This window comes from Dermacentor andersoni, chromosome 1, assembly GCF_023375885.2.
Source record: "Dermacentor andersoni chromosome 1, qqDerAnde1_hic_scaffold, whole genome shotgun sequence".
Lineage (NCBI taxonomy): Eukaryota > Metazoa > Arthropoda > Arachnida > Ixodida > Ixodidae > Dermacentor > Dermacentor andersoni.
In genome coordinates this window covers 214,444,433-214,460,281 of record NC_092814.1, presented here as the reverse complement: position 1 = coordinate 214,460,281, position 15,849 = coordinate 214,444,433, and the positions used below count along the sequence as shown (strand labels likewise).

At 44.7% G+C, this 15,849-nt stretch overlaps 1 protein-coding gene across 2 annotated transcripts in view; it reads left to right on the top strand.

Moving 5' to 3' along the window:
- The window catches only part of LOC126548113 (uncharacterized), a 117,163-nt gene that overhangs the window by 83,085 nt on the left and 18,229 nt on the right, over positions 1 to 15,849 (top strand). Inside the window, exons 15-17 of one of the 2 annotated variants that reach the window (XM_055063531.2) lie at positions 1,850 to 2,006; positions 3,404 to 3,484; positions 11,537 to 11,780. In XM_055063531.2, the coding sequence (XP_054919506.1) occupies positions 1,850 to 2,006; positions 3,404 to 3,484; positions 11,537 to 11,780 (482 nt within the window). Of the gene's footprint in view, positions 1 to 1,831; positions 2,007 to 3,403; positions 3,485 to 11,536; positions 11,781 to 15,849 lie in introns of both variants that reach the window. The other variant, XM_055063530.2, reaches the window with a different exon arrangement.

Below are 15,849 nucleotides of genomic sequence, written 5' to 3'. Positions count from 1 at the left end.
ATGTAAGAACTTAGTCTGTTGACTGGTGATATGCTGGAGACGGAAGTGCACCTCGACCTGCAGGAGCCAGATGCTGGGTCTGTTGGGCCAAAATGGTGGCAGGTTGATGTGTTAGAACGCAGCCACCGCAGCACTGCCAGGTCAGGCGACCTCCTGGGCGTCGTCACCGGCAGGAAGAGCAGTAGAGCTCGCAGGATCCATCAGAAGGTTAGATCTGTGTGTTCTTTACCTGGTCACCAAATCTGTCGGAGCTAAGGTGAGGAAGACCCAGCTCCGGCAGCATTGGGTTTTGAACTGCTCTTTTTTTATATCACGCTGTGCGGCCGGGAGCTAACTTCCTCCTCCTTGACGGGTGCTGCAAGCGGAGTGAGTTGTGGCTTGCGGCGCCGGCCTGAGGCAAGGGGTGCTACAAACCTGTTAATGTGAAATAAGCAAGAATACTGTTTTGGAATATTTTATCAGTGCAAAAATGTTCCAAAATTGTGGTGAATTCATGATTGAAGATAGGTTTACTCCAACTTAGCATAACAAATTAGAACAAAAGGTTATAGACATTTCCAGAGAAAACTCCTGGAATCGTGATTCACCCGTTGCGACAAATTGGCCTGTATCACCAACCATGGCCCCCTGCTGGACATATACAAGGACATGTGGGACGAGTAAACTGGACCTCCCACATTTGTGTCAGTGTATACTGAAAATGCCACATGCATAGGTGGCAAAACATCTGTAACCATTTGTTTTAATTAAGTCGAAGTAAGGCTATATTAAATCTTACTTTATCAGTCTAAACTAATTTTCTTTTTAGTCTCCCTTTAAGTATGTACATTTTGCAAGCTCCCTCACTGTTGAGGGTACTTTCCCGCTTTACTACATAGTGCTATTAGGGCCTCTGAAATTTCAGTGATATGCCGTTTATAATGTTCATGACTTTGTTATAACAAAGGTTTCTGTTAACTGTTCTTCATATAACACATTTCTCTTGTGCTCTTCATGGCTTAATTGTTTGTTGACTTCATGTAGTTGTAGCAACCAAAGAGTGAAACATCTCAGTTCCCCTTATTCGTCTCTCTTATAACATAGTGAAGCTCTCTGTTTAGTGCCATGAAATAGCACATGGGGACCCACCGTGGTTGCTCAGTGGCTATGGTGTTGGGCTGCTGAGAACGAGGTCGCGCGATGGAATCCCGGCCACGGAGGCCGCATTTTGATGGGGGTGAAATGCGAAAACACCCGTGTACTTAGATTTAGGTGCACGTTAAAGAACCCCAGGTGGTCGAAATTTCCGGAGTCCTCCACTACGGCGTGCCTCATAATCAGAAAGTGGTTTTGGCACATAAAACCCCATATATTAATTAATTAAATAAATAGCACATGGGGGCTCATTGGCCAGTTGCCTGCTCGTAAGTTGACGCTTGTGGTTAGAAGGATGTTCCATATCCACTGCCATGGTTGTTAGTGGTGGCGCTGGCTAGCACTTTCAAGGCTAAATCTGCTACTACACCTACACAAATACCCAAGAAAGTAGATGATAGAACAGTCACCGCAGTAACGTGATTGTTAGAGCATTGCACATGTAATAAGGAAGGTGCGGATTCAGTTCCTACCTGCAGCGAGTTGCTTTCCACTTTCATTTTTGTTTTTCCTACTATCTTCTACATTAAAATTAAGAAGAGCAGTTGATTTTCTCTATGCTTTATTTGGCTTCTTGGTCTGCTGGCTTTGTATGGTTGTACTTTAGAAAAGATTGAGCCCCTCATTTTGCTTAAACTTTACCGTGTATGAGTTTCAACACACCTCAGGCTGTAGCTGGGCAACTTAACAGAAACAGGATTCACTTCTCCTGCAGGAGGAATGCAAGGCTGAGTGTGGTGTGGCCCAAGAAGGACTGTCGCAGTCACAAAATGCTGTTGTCCCTAAGGGACAACCTCCGCCAGCAAATAAAAATCCAGATGCCTAGTCTCCATCGGCAGCAAAGGCTGCAAGAACAGTTGCAGCAGGACGTAGTAAGTGCAATCTTTTCAACTGAAGGTTCCAATCCTTTTGAATACCAGCACTGCAAGTGTTGCACATTGTATACTGTAAATTCATGTGCATTTGCAGTCTCAGGATTTAATGCTTTCAGTGATCAAACTTAGTAACCTTTGAAATAATCATCAAAATGTGTTTTGAGATCGGGACAAATCTATATGGGAGAAAGCTCCTGTCAGTGTTAGACCGCTCGCAAAAATGCCAAAGATTATGTGTTTACAGTATGCAATTTTTTTTTTAATAGAACATCAGACATGATGCAGCCAAACAATAAACAAGAAGGGTCCGTCACATTTCAAGCATTTCAGTGGTAATGACAGTGGGGCTAGACAAATTAAAATGCTCAGCAATTCATCCTGTCGCTTGTTTCCTTTGTGTTTGTTATTCATGCTGCTTCAATCATGTCAAACCACATCTTATACAGTTGCAACTGTCGAAGAAGCAAATGTGCCAACATTTCAGCTTTAGTCTGTTTCTGCTTGTGGTGTTCAGGGGCTAAATTTTTAGCCTTGTGTTGTGATGTGTGACTCCTAGGCATGAGTCGGATTTTTTGTTTGGTGAAGCATTGCCTATTCCGTGATTTTGGTCTATTTTGGAAGCACAGCGAGTGCTGGAATTTGTACACTTCTGATACTAAAATCACCTTTTATCTGTAAACAAAACTAGCGAGTGTAGTGGCACTGTCATCATGACCAAAGTGATGCGAGAAAAAAAACTCGAATCACGTATATTGCTTTAAGGATAAATTCTCGATTTTGGCTCAGTTTTACACAACCTGACTTTACTAAATTTGACAAAGTTCTTTTGATAACCTCTACTCACATTCACAGAGCCTAATAAGTTGAAATCCTTACAGTGAACTTCTTGCCAGTTTAATTAGAGAAGGTATCGGTAAAGAAACACGTCACAGGAAACTTGTAATGTTTAAAATGCCTCTAAATTTATTCAAGTATTGCTACAGTGCATTCGTTACCATGCCAGTTTTGGTCGAACAGTTCTTTTACGAAGCTTCCTATTGAAATGCCTCAGCATTGCGAGCTTGAGTTGTCAGCGCAGTCAGTACTTGTCCACAGTTCTTTAGCCTGATGAAGCCCACGGAGCCAAAAATAGCTACTTTTTTCACTGTTGAATGAATACTATGTAATTTGCACAAGTGTATTAATTGTTGTTGATTTTACAAACTTCTTCATTTAACCAAAGAATGCTTGTGTCCCATTGGCTTCATTAGATTGAAGGTTAGATGGACAGTTTATAAACTTTGTGTTGGCTTCCCTGCAGTGATGTCCTCCAGGTTCCCTGTTGCCACTGATTTTCATTTCAGAGTTCGCAATTTGTCACAGGTTACTAAATCTCCACTTCTGCAAACATGCAGGACTTTCTTGACATGGTGGCCATAGAGCTTGCAACCTCAAACATGGATGTCATTGACAAAATGCATGAGAAGCATATACATGTAAGTGGAGTGCTTTATGCATATGCTCCCCAGGAAAGTGATTCGTAGTTCTTGGCCTTCGAATTGGAACACCCTTCACTGGAATAAAATTACTGAAGTGTGGCCTGTTTGCATGCTACTTGCAATGTCACCTTTTAGGGAGGATAGTTAGTATGCCGCTGTCACCGTTGAGTGCTTATTGCCTTCCTTTTATCAGCTAGACAGCACAAGAGAGAGGGCAACCAACTGAGTGTGTTGACAGCATTGTATGTACATTGTGCAAGCTATTTAAAAATGGAATGAATCTATAATAATGGTGTAGAACATATTGCTGTCATTGCAAAAATCAGTTGATTAAATGTTTGGGTGTTGTGGCATGCTGCTTCATGCCTGAACGTTTTAACTCCAATTCTGCAGTTCTGCCAAAAATCTGCAGTTCTACCTAAGTGAAAATTTGCAGCCCCCAGCATTATTGTCATGTTTATGTCTGTGAGGTGGTGCCATGACATGTGAAACAGAGATTTCATGTTTACAGTGATGCATTCCCAAAATAGAAGTATGATCTTGCTGAATGTTTTCTCATTGTGACACTATAAAAGAATATGAAATTAAGCATTAATAAATTATGCTTCTGCAATAGCAAGATGGCCTGTCTTACTCTCAGAGGAGAGAGAGAGAGTAAAACACCTTTATTAATAATATTTTAATGGCGAGAGCAGTGTGGGAGGAACCCTCAGTCCAGGGTCCCTAAGATGATTCTGGCGATGTTTCGAGCCCGTTGTATCACAGCTCGGAGGACCTCGGGAGGTCCGTCGCGGAGGGCATCGTCCCACAGCTTTTTGTTGCGTAGGGGGTAAAGGAGAGTTAGCAAGGGACGAAAGAGGTTTGCAGTGCACTCAATCGTGACGTTGAAGATTCTGGGCGAGCTGCCACAGCCAGGGCAACGATCTGCATAACAGCGTGGGTAGACTTTATTGAGAGAGACAAGATTTGGAAAAGTTGCGGTTTGTAACTGGCGTAATGCCACTGCTTCCTCTCGCGAGAAGGACGGCGGTGGTGCGGCGTGGGCGCGACGAATGCGTGTATAATGACAGAGTATGTCTTTGTAACGGCGCAAGGGATCCCCCCACTCTGAACTAGTCACCTCACCACGCCGAGTCGCCCGGAGGGAAATTTCTTGGGCAACCGCATGTGCGCGTTCATTACCTGGCAACGAGGTATGACCAGGGGTCCAGAGTAAGTGGATGCGGGGAGATGTGGTTGGTGTATTTTGCGGGATCTGTTTGAGAATTTGGTGCGCCGCTCTCGGGATGCCATGTCCTGATAGGAACGCCCGGCATGCCTGTTGCGAGTCCGTCAATATATACACTTCCTAAGGAACACGGATGGCGTATCGAATTGCAAGAGCAACACTGAGAATTTCTCCGTAAGCGGCACTTGTTCCGCGCATTGCAGCAGAGTCTCTCAGGGATTTGGTGCCATTCAAAACTACCGAGGTATAGCCCTCTTGAGTGCGTGATGTGTCCGTGTATAAAGTATGTGTTTCCGGGATGTTTGCAAGCATGCGGCCAATGTATCGTACACGGGCTTTGCGCCGCCCTTTGTCATGCTCGGGGTGCATATTACGTGGCAATGGATGAATACTTAGTGCTTGGCATATCGCTGAGGACAAGATCGTTACGGGTTTCAGACTCAAGGGGTGGGACAGAGTATCCTAGCTGTGTGAGAAGATGGCGGCCAGTAGGAGTGAGTAGGAGGCGCTGGCGATGGCTAATGCAATGTGCCTCTAGCAGCTCGCCTAGTGTGTTATGTGTCCCTAAGTTGAGGAGACGGCGTGTGGAAGTATAATTCGGGAGGCCATGGGCCAGCTTCGTCGCTCTGCGAATCATTGTGTCTATGCGAAGTTGTTGCGCTTGGGTCAACCGCTGAAATGGGAGATGGTATGTAAAGCGGCTGATCATGAATGCCTGCACCAAGCGCAGCAGGTCCTCTTCTCGAAGGCCCGAGCGCCTGTTGGAGACCCTCCGGATCATGCCCAGAATTTGCTCAATCTGTCTGGATAGAAGGGAAACAGTGTAGTTTGACCTGCCATCCGCTTGGATGTGTAGGCCGAGGATACGAACACGAATAACCTGTGGTATCGGGGTGCCATCCACGTGCACAGTGATAGGGGGAGTAGAGGAACGGCTCCGGGGGCGAATGATTATGAGCTCCGACTTTTCCGGAGCGCATCTTAAGCCGCATTTTCTCGCGTACTCGGAAACTGTATCGACTGCTTGCTGCAGTCGGTCCTGGATGGCTCCGTCGGAACCCCGTGTCGACCAGATAGTAATGTCGTCCGCATAAATAGCGTGGGCGACATCAGGGATCTGGTCGAGTAGCTGGGGGAGCCCTGCGAGCGCGAAATTGAATAGAGTAGGGGAAAGAACTGAGCCCTGGGGTGTCCCACGTCCTACAAGGCGAATTGTACCGGATCGATGCGGTCCCATTCCTACGGTGGCTGTGCGATCTCGAAGAAACGCGCAGATATAGTTGTACATACGAATTCCACAGTGTGAATGTGCTACATTGCGAAGGATGAGGTCATGTTCAACATTATCGAATGCCCCGTATAGGTCTAAGGCAATGAGTGCTCTCGTTTGGGCGGACGACGGAGGTCCTATGACTTCCTCTCGCAATTGTAAAAGCACATCTTTGGCAGACAGATGAGACCGGTATCCGAATTGAGAGTTAGAAAAGAATGATTTTTTTTCGAGGAAGGGCTGCAGACGCCACAAGAGTACATGGTCCATGAGCTTACCAATGCAGGATGTTAGGGAGGTGGGTCGTAAGTTTTCAACCTTAACAGGCTTGCCCGGTTTGGGGATCAGTGTGATGTCGGCGTGTCGCCATGCTTGGGGAAGCATGCCCTTGCGCCAGCAATCATTGAAGATATGGGTGAGGTGGTTAATATCCACGTCACTGAGGTTACGAAGGGTGGCGAATCGGATGTGGTCGGCTCCCGGTGCCGTGTTGCGGCGTAGGTCTTGTAGGACCACCCGCACCTCGTCAGATGTGATGTCTGCATCGAGCAATTCATTCGCCTCGCCTACATAAGGATAGTAAGGGTACTGCAGCGGCGGGCCTGTGGGTATGAAATGCTTCTTTAGCTCTCTGAGGAGTGTCGAGACATCGTCCCTGTACTCGTGCATTAGGATGTGCAGCTGTTGAAATGTTTTTCCCTTTGTTGTGGTGGGATCTGTGAGTGAGCGAAGAATCGACCACGTTTTTGCTGTGCTCAATGTGCCTGAGAGGCGATCGCAAAATCCTCGCCAGTTATTCCTCGTAAGGATCTCTGCATACTCCTGAGATTCCCGTGTAGTTTGATCTATACGTTTCCTAAGTTTTCGGTTGAGGCGTTGTCGTTTCCATCGTCGTGTCAACCCTCTGCGGGCGTTCCAAAGATGAAGTAAATGCGGGTCTATGTCTGGTGTCTCGGTTGTGGTGCGCAGTGTGCTCGTGGTGGCCTCTAGATCTTGTGCAAGAGTCAAGCCAGCGTTCGTACCCTTGGCGCTCAGGTGGGTCCTGGCGACGTTCCCTGAATTTCGCCCAATCCGTTATATGCACATTTCGCTCGGGCCTGCGCGCACCCCGTAATGACAAGGTTGTCGCCACAATGTAGTGGTCACTACCAAGGTGCTCCTCTAAAGGCCCGTGCGCAACGACTGGGCCAGTATTGCGCACGAAGGTAAGGTCAGGGCAGGTATCACGTGATACGCTGTTGCCTATCCGAGTGGGGTGCTCTGGGTCGGTAAGCAGTGTGTATCTCATGTTACAGATGGCATTCCATAAGCGGGTCCCTTTAGCCTGCGATTTAACGTAACCCCATGCAGTATGCGGAGCGTTAAAGTCGCCGGCCACCACACAAACCCGTCCAAACCTACCAAATTCTGTTAGTAGGTGCTGAAAACAGTGCGTTCGCGAATGGGGGGAACTGTATGCATTGAATATAAACAGACTCTCGCTGCGTTTACCTTGCGTAATTATTTCCAATATTTGGTGAGGAATGTCAATGTTAGTGAGACTAGGTGCAGTAGAAAAGATGCAAAAACAGAGGACTGGTGGTTATACCACCCTGAAGTTCCAGCTCCTGCTCGCTGTGACGTCATGGATTTTGACAGCATCTACTTGGGTCTAGTTAACAGTTTATCGCTGATGAAAGATTACAGGGTGTTCTAAACTCGGACAAAATGGTTAGCCTAGCCAATTTTGATAGCTTTCCTGAAACAACACGCACCAGGTACGAGAAAATGCATACTTGGAAGTCCGCATCACACTGATGTACCAACTCTGAGGCTTTGGCATAAGTTCTGAAAACTTAAGAGAAGCTTGGCCTTCATTTTCTTTAGTGGCCAGGTGGTAAAAATGAGTCTGAAGGGATGGAAGGGACTGCAGGGATGGAAGTGCTGTGCGAATTGTGTCACCCTGGGCCAAAACACTAATTTCATCTGAAGTTGCTAAATTTAGTGGGATGTGCATGTTCACTGGCACCCACACAGCCATAGTCATGTATGTTAGTCTTCTGCATTTCCATACTATGCAGACCATCTAAACTGGTGACTGAACAATGATTTGAACTAGTGCTCTTTTTTATGGGGCAGTCAGGAAGGAAAGTCATGTTGTTAGCTGAATAAATAAATCGTACTGTCTGTTCAGCGTGTAGCTCAGCAGTTTCGTTATAGAATTTAGAACTCACTTGTGTGCCCTATCGGTAAATCTGTGTCAGTTAATGGGGATCATGCATGTAACGTACAGTTAAACCACAACATAACGAACTTCACTATAGCAAAATTCTCGATATCACACAGTATTTAACTTTTTACAACTTCTTGTCCATAGAACGCCATGTATTTAAACCGCATTGTAACGAAGTATGTTTATACACAATTTCAATACAACAAAATTTCATTGCTGCCATGAAGGAATACCAAGACAATAAATGGAAACTTCCGCAGATGCAGATGGTCCAATGGTTGAATTGCAAACGGCTGGTTGCAAACACGTTTCTATGATCGCACGCCATGCAACCATGAGCGACCTTTGAAACGGAGCAGGGTCATGTTCCGAATAAATTCCAGGTGTGATAAGATCCTATAGTGTCCCACATACTGTAAGCTTTGAGTAGAAAGTGTGCAAGGGTGAGCCAAGAAGGATGGTAGCTTGATGAGCGCTGTCTTTCTGCATGAGCCAGGCGAAAGGGGTGAGGGGAGCAGGTTGCCACACGTCTCCTTTTCTAGCACAGCTGTGGCTTCGCATGGCTGTCAGCATGGTTGAGCACATACACAGCAAGAGGGCCCCTGTTATAGAGGTAATCTGCCGCATCTGTGAAGAGTTGGTGTGCTAAGATGGCATGGCATCACATGCACTGTCTTCCCGTGTGTTTAGTACTGGAGGTTGCGTAATCTCGAGTTTCAGACACGTGGAAGCGAGAGGCAGACAAAGCATTCGCTGCCCACTCCCAGCACTTTTCATGATAGCGTCGTCCCACTAAGGGCGGTAGTATCAGCCACGAGTTGCAGAGTGGACGCAAAAGCGTCGCTGGCTTTGCTTTCTACCACCAATGTGAAGAGATCGTCAACATGGCATGCAACCATATCTTTCATCCCCACCCCTCAAATTCAACAAAATGAAACTTTTTCTCATTCAAGTTAGCTTTTTCCGATTGCCCGATAATTTGAAAAATATTTGAGCCCCTTTCATGCAAGAAAACCTACTAGTGACTGTACTTAATTGCATAAAAGGTCAAATTTCAATATAAAAAAATTTGATGTAATGAAGCAAATGATTTTACTGATTTCATTTTATCAAGGTTTAACTTTACTAAATCTATTTTGCACATGCGACATCTCTGGTTACCAGGATGATACTGCAGCATGCCAACAAACAACCTGCTTGCATCCAGGAAACTTATTGACCACGAATATCCTATGGCAAGCGTAATCGTCTCTCGAATTTGAACTGGCTAGTCTATTTTCAGCACAACCACACCACACAAAATCAGTTTTGTTGCTACAGAACACAAGCTAATGGTGTAAAGTTTCGGTTTTAGTCAACCATAGTGGCCCAACAGCACTCATACATAGTCAGCGAAAACGCAAACGGCAGAAATTGCTTTCGCAGGAACGATGTTCATGACGCAACTTGCGTAAATTGAGTCCGAAAACTTGAATAAACCATTGTTAGGCATCCAAAATATTGGTCACCATTTTACATTGGTTTTTGGGTCCTGTGGCCAAGCCGAGAATATGCCTGAATAAACGAGCTTGTGCAATACATTGGTCGATGTCGCAAATCTTAAAGCTAGTGAACATTTTTTTTGCCGTTATTCTGTTCAAAAATATCAGTTTCTTTCTTGGCAAGTGATGTGAAATACTGGTAAACATGCAGTGGCCAGGGAAGTAACTTCACATTTATTCTGCTGCATTCTGCTATCCCAGCTGAACGTGTGTAGAATTAAAAATTTTAAATCGATGCCACTTTAGTGACAGCAGGCCAATGAATAACACATGTTACTGTGCACCCCGGCGACACGAGCCAACCTCCGACTAGAGCAACTCTGCCCACATAACATGCATGTTAATAAAAAATGGGCCTCTTCATTTAGCAGCTACATTATTGTGACGGGCCCCCTCACCATAGTGAGTGCCTTTAAAAAAAATATGCTGTGCTCATGACAGCACTTACAGACGTCAAAGATTGCAGCAATCTCAACACAAACCTCATCAAATACGGGCACTGGGAACGAGTGGCCGCACTCTTTTCTCGACGCATGAGCAGCTTTTGCCACACATCTTCAGTCATTATCAAACACAAACTACCGCGATCTTCATAACGGTTAGCTTCCCGAACCATTACAAGACTGCACCTGTCGTTCACACGGGCTAATATACACAACATACTAGATCATGATTTCACAGGCTTCTTTTTTTTTGTTTCTGGAAAAAAGGACCACACTAGACCTAGGTTGCTTTAAACTCTGTTATCGGTCATTTCTCAACTTCCTCCACAACCTTTGCATTGGCATGTTATTCAATAAGTACACAGATGTTACCTAATAATAGTAAATATTAGGTGCTTGTACACAAGGAAAAAAAATTGATGAGCATTAACAAAAGGCTATCAACATACATTGGGTGCTGTTTGTGCAAAGCCCTTGTTCTTTTTGTTTTTTTCTTGTTTTTTTTCCCAGGCCACATTTAGATGATACATCCAGTATGTAACTTAATAGTCGTTTCTGGGAAACCCCTATGGGTGTGTGTGGTTTGTGGTTTGTAGCTTAAGGTTACAGTCTGCTTAAATGATATTGCGCGACATAAAAACGACACGGACGTGAAAGAAGACGACACACCAAGCGCAAACTTTCAACTAAGTTTATTGTGCCACTGCGTCATTTTATACATGGCAGGCAACGCAGATCGCACATGGTAGCGTTGCCTGCCATGTATAAAATGATGCAGTGGCACAATAAACTTAGTTGAAAGTTTGCGCTTGGTGTGTCGTCTTCTTTCACGTCCGTGTCGTTTTTATGTCGCGCAATATCATTTAAGCAATGGATTACCAACTTGCCCGGAATGCTGCTCTCGTTACAGTCTGGTGGATGACAATTTTTCTCTTTCATGAACTTTCCTCCACCTTGCAGGCTCCTGTAGAAATTATTAGCCACAACTTTAGAGTGTTCTATGCACTCAAATAAAAAACACCTTTTCTTGATCTTCATGTATATCACTGATGTTGAGCTTTACTAAGCCACTCCAATATGCATATCTTCTGCTCCAGAACGGACAGTTCCTGCTCCAGATCTGCTCCAACGTGCCAGATTTGCTGCTCCCAGAGCTGCTCCCAAACTCTCTTGGCCATCTCTACTCCTACACTATGGCATGCCTCATAATCGAGTCATGGTTTTAGCATGTAAAACCCCAGAATTTAATTTTATTTATTTCCTACATGTTAATGAATTATGTTGTATTGAGCCATCATGATAATGACAATGATACAACGGTGGCATTTGGAGACTTGTGTGTATTCTGTGCACAGGACAAGAAATCCACTGCTACGGAGCTGCAGGCACTGATGCCAGAAGTTGAATATCTTAGTGCGAGTCTACAAGAACGAAACACGGCAGCACGGGCCTGTCTTGTTCCTGCTGAAATGGCCGCAGCTGCTGAGGAGCCACCAGCCTGCATTGATATCTTGGGAAAGCACCAAACTGCGATCCTCCAAGAAGTCCTCATGTTTCTTGACAACATCCAAGTGGAGGAGGACGATGCTGACCTTGAAAGTGAGGCACAATCTGTACTTCATTTCATACTCGACAGGAAATTCTGTGGAAGCTGTGCACTGAGTGCGGTCATAGCAGTCCAGTTACGTGTGTTTGTAGTGCAGTTGTTTTTTATCTGTGGCACTTTGTATGGAATAACTGTTTAAATTATTAAAACTACAACTTCTGGATGTAATATTACACCAGACTGCATATACAGCCGACAGTTGTTACAGTGGATCTTAATAATCTAGCGTGAAAGGTTCATTATATCTAAAATCTGTTCTGTGCAAAATTAGGGCCGAGGTATGCTGTTAAATGGTGGAACTTCACATATACCACTGTCTAGTGTTACTGATTAGGTACTGATTAGAGTGTACTAAAATATGGTTCTACTGATGTGGAAGGAAGCCCCAGCAATCCCAGGTGCACTACGAAGTTTGGCTGAAGTCGCATGTCATTCGTCTATTGAGCAAAGGGTGGCTGGGCACTGGTTGCTCTCTCTGACATGATCTTGGTCAGCACAGTGTAAAGTGCAGAGGCATGCTTTGCTGGGAGTGATGTCAGGGCCTTTCCTGCTAGAAAATGCACTACAAGGCGTGTGCGAAGGTTCGCTGGCACCTTCAATCGGAAGTTGCTGTCGCTGCAGAATGGTGTTTACACTTTTTGCCAATATTGTAGCTACATAAAAAGTATGGAAACCTCTGGGTAACGACTTTTTCCTGGTACTTGCACAGCCGAGATTTCGAGAACCACAAGCCCTGCACAATAACTTCTCTAGATAAGGGTGAAAAACACATAGGGTTTGACACCATAGCAGAAAAAAAGCTCGACTTAACCGATATTCAGGGCGTCTACCAACCGGGAAAACTGGGAATTCTCAAGGAATTTGAATAGTCTGGAAATACTCAGGGAAAACTCAGGGAATTTCTGCTTCTACCAGGGAAAATTAGCTGTAATTTTATTGAAAGGGAGCGAAAGTCGTGTTAATGCTGGCTCCAGTAACAGAGGAATCGCAACAAATCCTCATTGTCGCCGTGTCATCGGCAAGAGGTATTGCCAGAGTAGTTAATGACCGATTTTCCAGACGCCCGATTTTTCGGACATGCCCAATAATTCGCACGGCTTCACGGCACCACCATGTACTCCATAGAGTCAATGTATATTGCCCTGAATGCAGTTCTGAACTGGCATTTATAAGCCACCACTGCCGCCCTTTTGATTATCTCGCCGCCTCGAACTGGTGTTCTTGCACGCAGATCCGCTGGCAGCCGTAACCACCACCGCGCAGCGTTAATCCCAGCTGCTTGTACGTTCGCTAGCTTCTTGCCCTGCGGTGCCGTGTATTTCATTGAAAGAATTCACCACTGTCAGCAATGGCACCGACTCTGCCTTTGTAATCCTCACGATTGGCTTCCAAGCTCGCAAAGCACAGCGCGTTGCGTAATGCCAGTCTCCAAAAGTTAGCTTCGCCTCATTACATAAATGTTACGCGGTGAACCATAACAAGTGTTGGAATGGGAAATTGTCACAGGACACAGTATGTATTCCTTAATCATACACGCGTGCTTCCCCACCTCCTGTCACAGTACAAGTACAAATATGCCTAATAAGTGTACTAGCAGGCCTTAAGAGCTTTTTCAGACGTGGTGGCAATTTGAGCCCTTAACTCTTTCGTTACCACGAGAAAATGGTAGTTTTTTATAGGTCTCGGAAAAAAGATATTTACCACTACAAATAATATTCCAGCACACATTGCGTGCATAATGAAATTCTCTTTCCAAAAACATACGTTCCCAAACAAAAAATTTTTAGGTAAAACAAAAATTTTAGAAAGTGCCATTTATGCTGCCAGTTGATAAAAACAACAATAAAGGAACGATATCTGCTAGAACATTAATATCAAAGGAAATTCCTAATATGCATTTCTAAGATAAATAACCCAGGAATAGTGTCTGAAAAAATAAATGCTCAGTGCACCGCCGTTCTTCGGATACAAAAAAAGGAACTAAGACCAGTTCATCGCTCATGCCATGCTGTGAAGCAGTCCCTGGATTTTGTGAAGCATAGGTGCACTCCGCACTTTTCCCACACTATGTCTGGTATTTGTTCATCTTTGCGGTCCTCATAACACATTTTGCAGTTCTGTCTTTTCGGCATCTTCTGAGGATGGTCCGATGAGAAGTCCCGGGAACGTACTTCACCAGTTCGTCTAGAGTCATGCGCCTTTTCCAGGACCAATTGCTCTCAGCGTAGCTGGGCAACTACAAAATTATGCATCCAAGCATATCTGTTTGCATTTTTGCAGATTGTCTTTATCATTTCTGCAGAGAAGAGTAGAAAGAAATCCCACACCTTTGCAAACTGTCTTGCGCTGATCCGCAGTGCTGGGCCGAGATGTGCTACGGGTGGCCTTCTTGGCGTGAATGGAAGTTTCTTGGCTGCCAATGGCAGCACATCATAACCAAGCGAAGTATACACCCTGAAGATAATCAGGAGAGCTCTCAGGCCATGCAAAAAAGTCGGCAGATAAGTGTGCGCAAGGAAAGAGACTGCTCAAGGCCGTAACCTAAACTCGCTGGTAAACAGTTGCGGATGTCACATGCTGACTCAAAACATTGTCGCCGTCAGAGCTTGAATCTGCTTTTTGCTGTCATCTTCAGAATCATAAGTCGAGTCCTCATTACTAAATTGAAGTGCGGGTGCAGCATAGTTTCGAGCACGACGCTTTTCTCGCGATGCAGCCGCGCGAGATGGCGCTATGGAAGCCACTTTCAATAACTGCGCAGTAACACCAGCAGTGCCCCTTGCCTGGATTTTACGAGTGAAGCGAAACCGATACTCTTGGAAACTGGTTGAAAATGCCAGGTCCACATGTTTGACATGCGGCAGACCTTCAGAAATACATTTTGGTGGAATAAAACGACTCGGACTCCAAACGAAAGCTCACTAGTGAACAGCTGGCGTCATTTTCGGTTAATTATCACCGCTCAGCATTGTCGGACAGCAAAGCTGGCAATATAATTTAATTCTTGACTTATTGGGAGTCATTTGATTGCAAAATTTTGATGCTAGTGCAGTGTAATCGTGAGCGACATGATTTTTTGTCAAGCGCGGCAGAAGGTGGCGGCCATGCCTCTTTTCTCTACAACATATGGCATTCGTTCGCAAAAAGGTCCATAAAGAATGGGAACATCACTGGAGCGCAAAAATTTTGACTGGTTCTGAAAGTTCAATGCCTAACTACTGGATCGCATTAAGTGGATATGAAACCACTCCAACATGTCGAAATCAGCGATCTAAAGTATTGATCCCCGGTGATCAATTTTAATGTGCATGGTAACAAAAGAGTTAAGGGCAGTTAAAGAAAAGCATTCATATTTTTCGGACTGCCCGATTTTTCGGATGTTTTCGCAGCCCATGGGGAGTCCGAAAAATCGGACATTGACTGTACAACTGATCAAGAAAATGCTTCAAATGATCCATGGGGCGAACGCATGGCGGAAGGAGAATGAGAACAGAAAGGACCAACACAGTGAGGAAGTAACGGGAAAGGAAGCATGCCGCCGCCTCTTTGAAGGAGCTTGAGCTCAAAAAAGCAAATTGTTGGCTGACACCAAGATGCATTTGTTCCTCATCCAAACCAAAATAAACTCTTTAAAGCAGTGAAACTCAACACTGAGATATGGTGCATGGGCTGAGAGTAGTATGTCAGGACAGTTGAGGTTGACTTCTCTGCTTCTCAGAGAGAATATTAGTTGTGACAAAGTTCAGGCCTCATACCCATGAGCTTGCTATCAGTTGGTAGAAATAGCTCATATTCGAAAATATTTACTTCTGTATGCATCTCCTTTTCATTCGTATTTGAAAATGTTCGACTCGATTCAAAATGGGTATTTCCATTTCTTCCGCTGTGCATTTTACTATCACCTTCTTTCTGTTTTCTTTTTGAATAATATAGATATTACTCCTTACTATTCAAACTGGATTAAATCATTTTTTTTGTTTCAACATGCTTACTAGAGAGTGACAGCATCGGGCAACATGGTGTTAGCATGTCTTGATATAAAAGAAAGTTCTGGCTCATTCA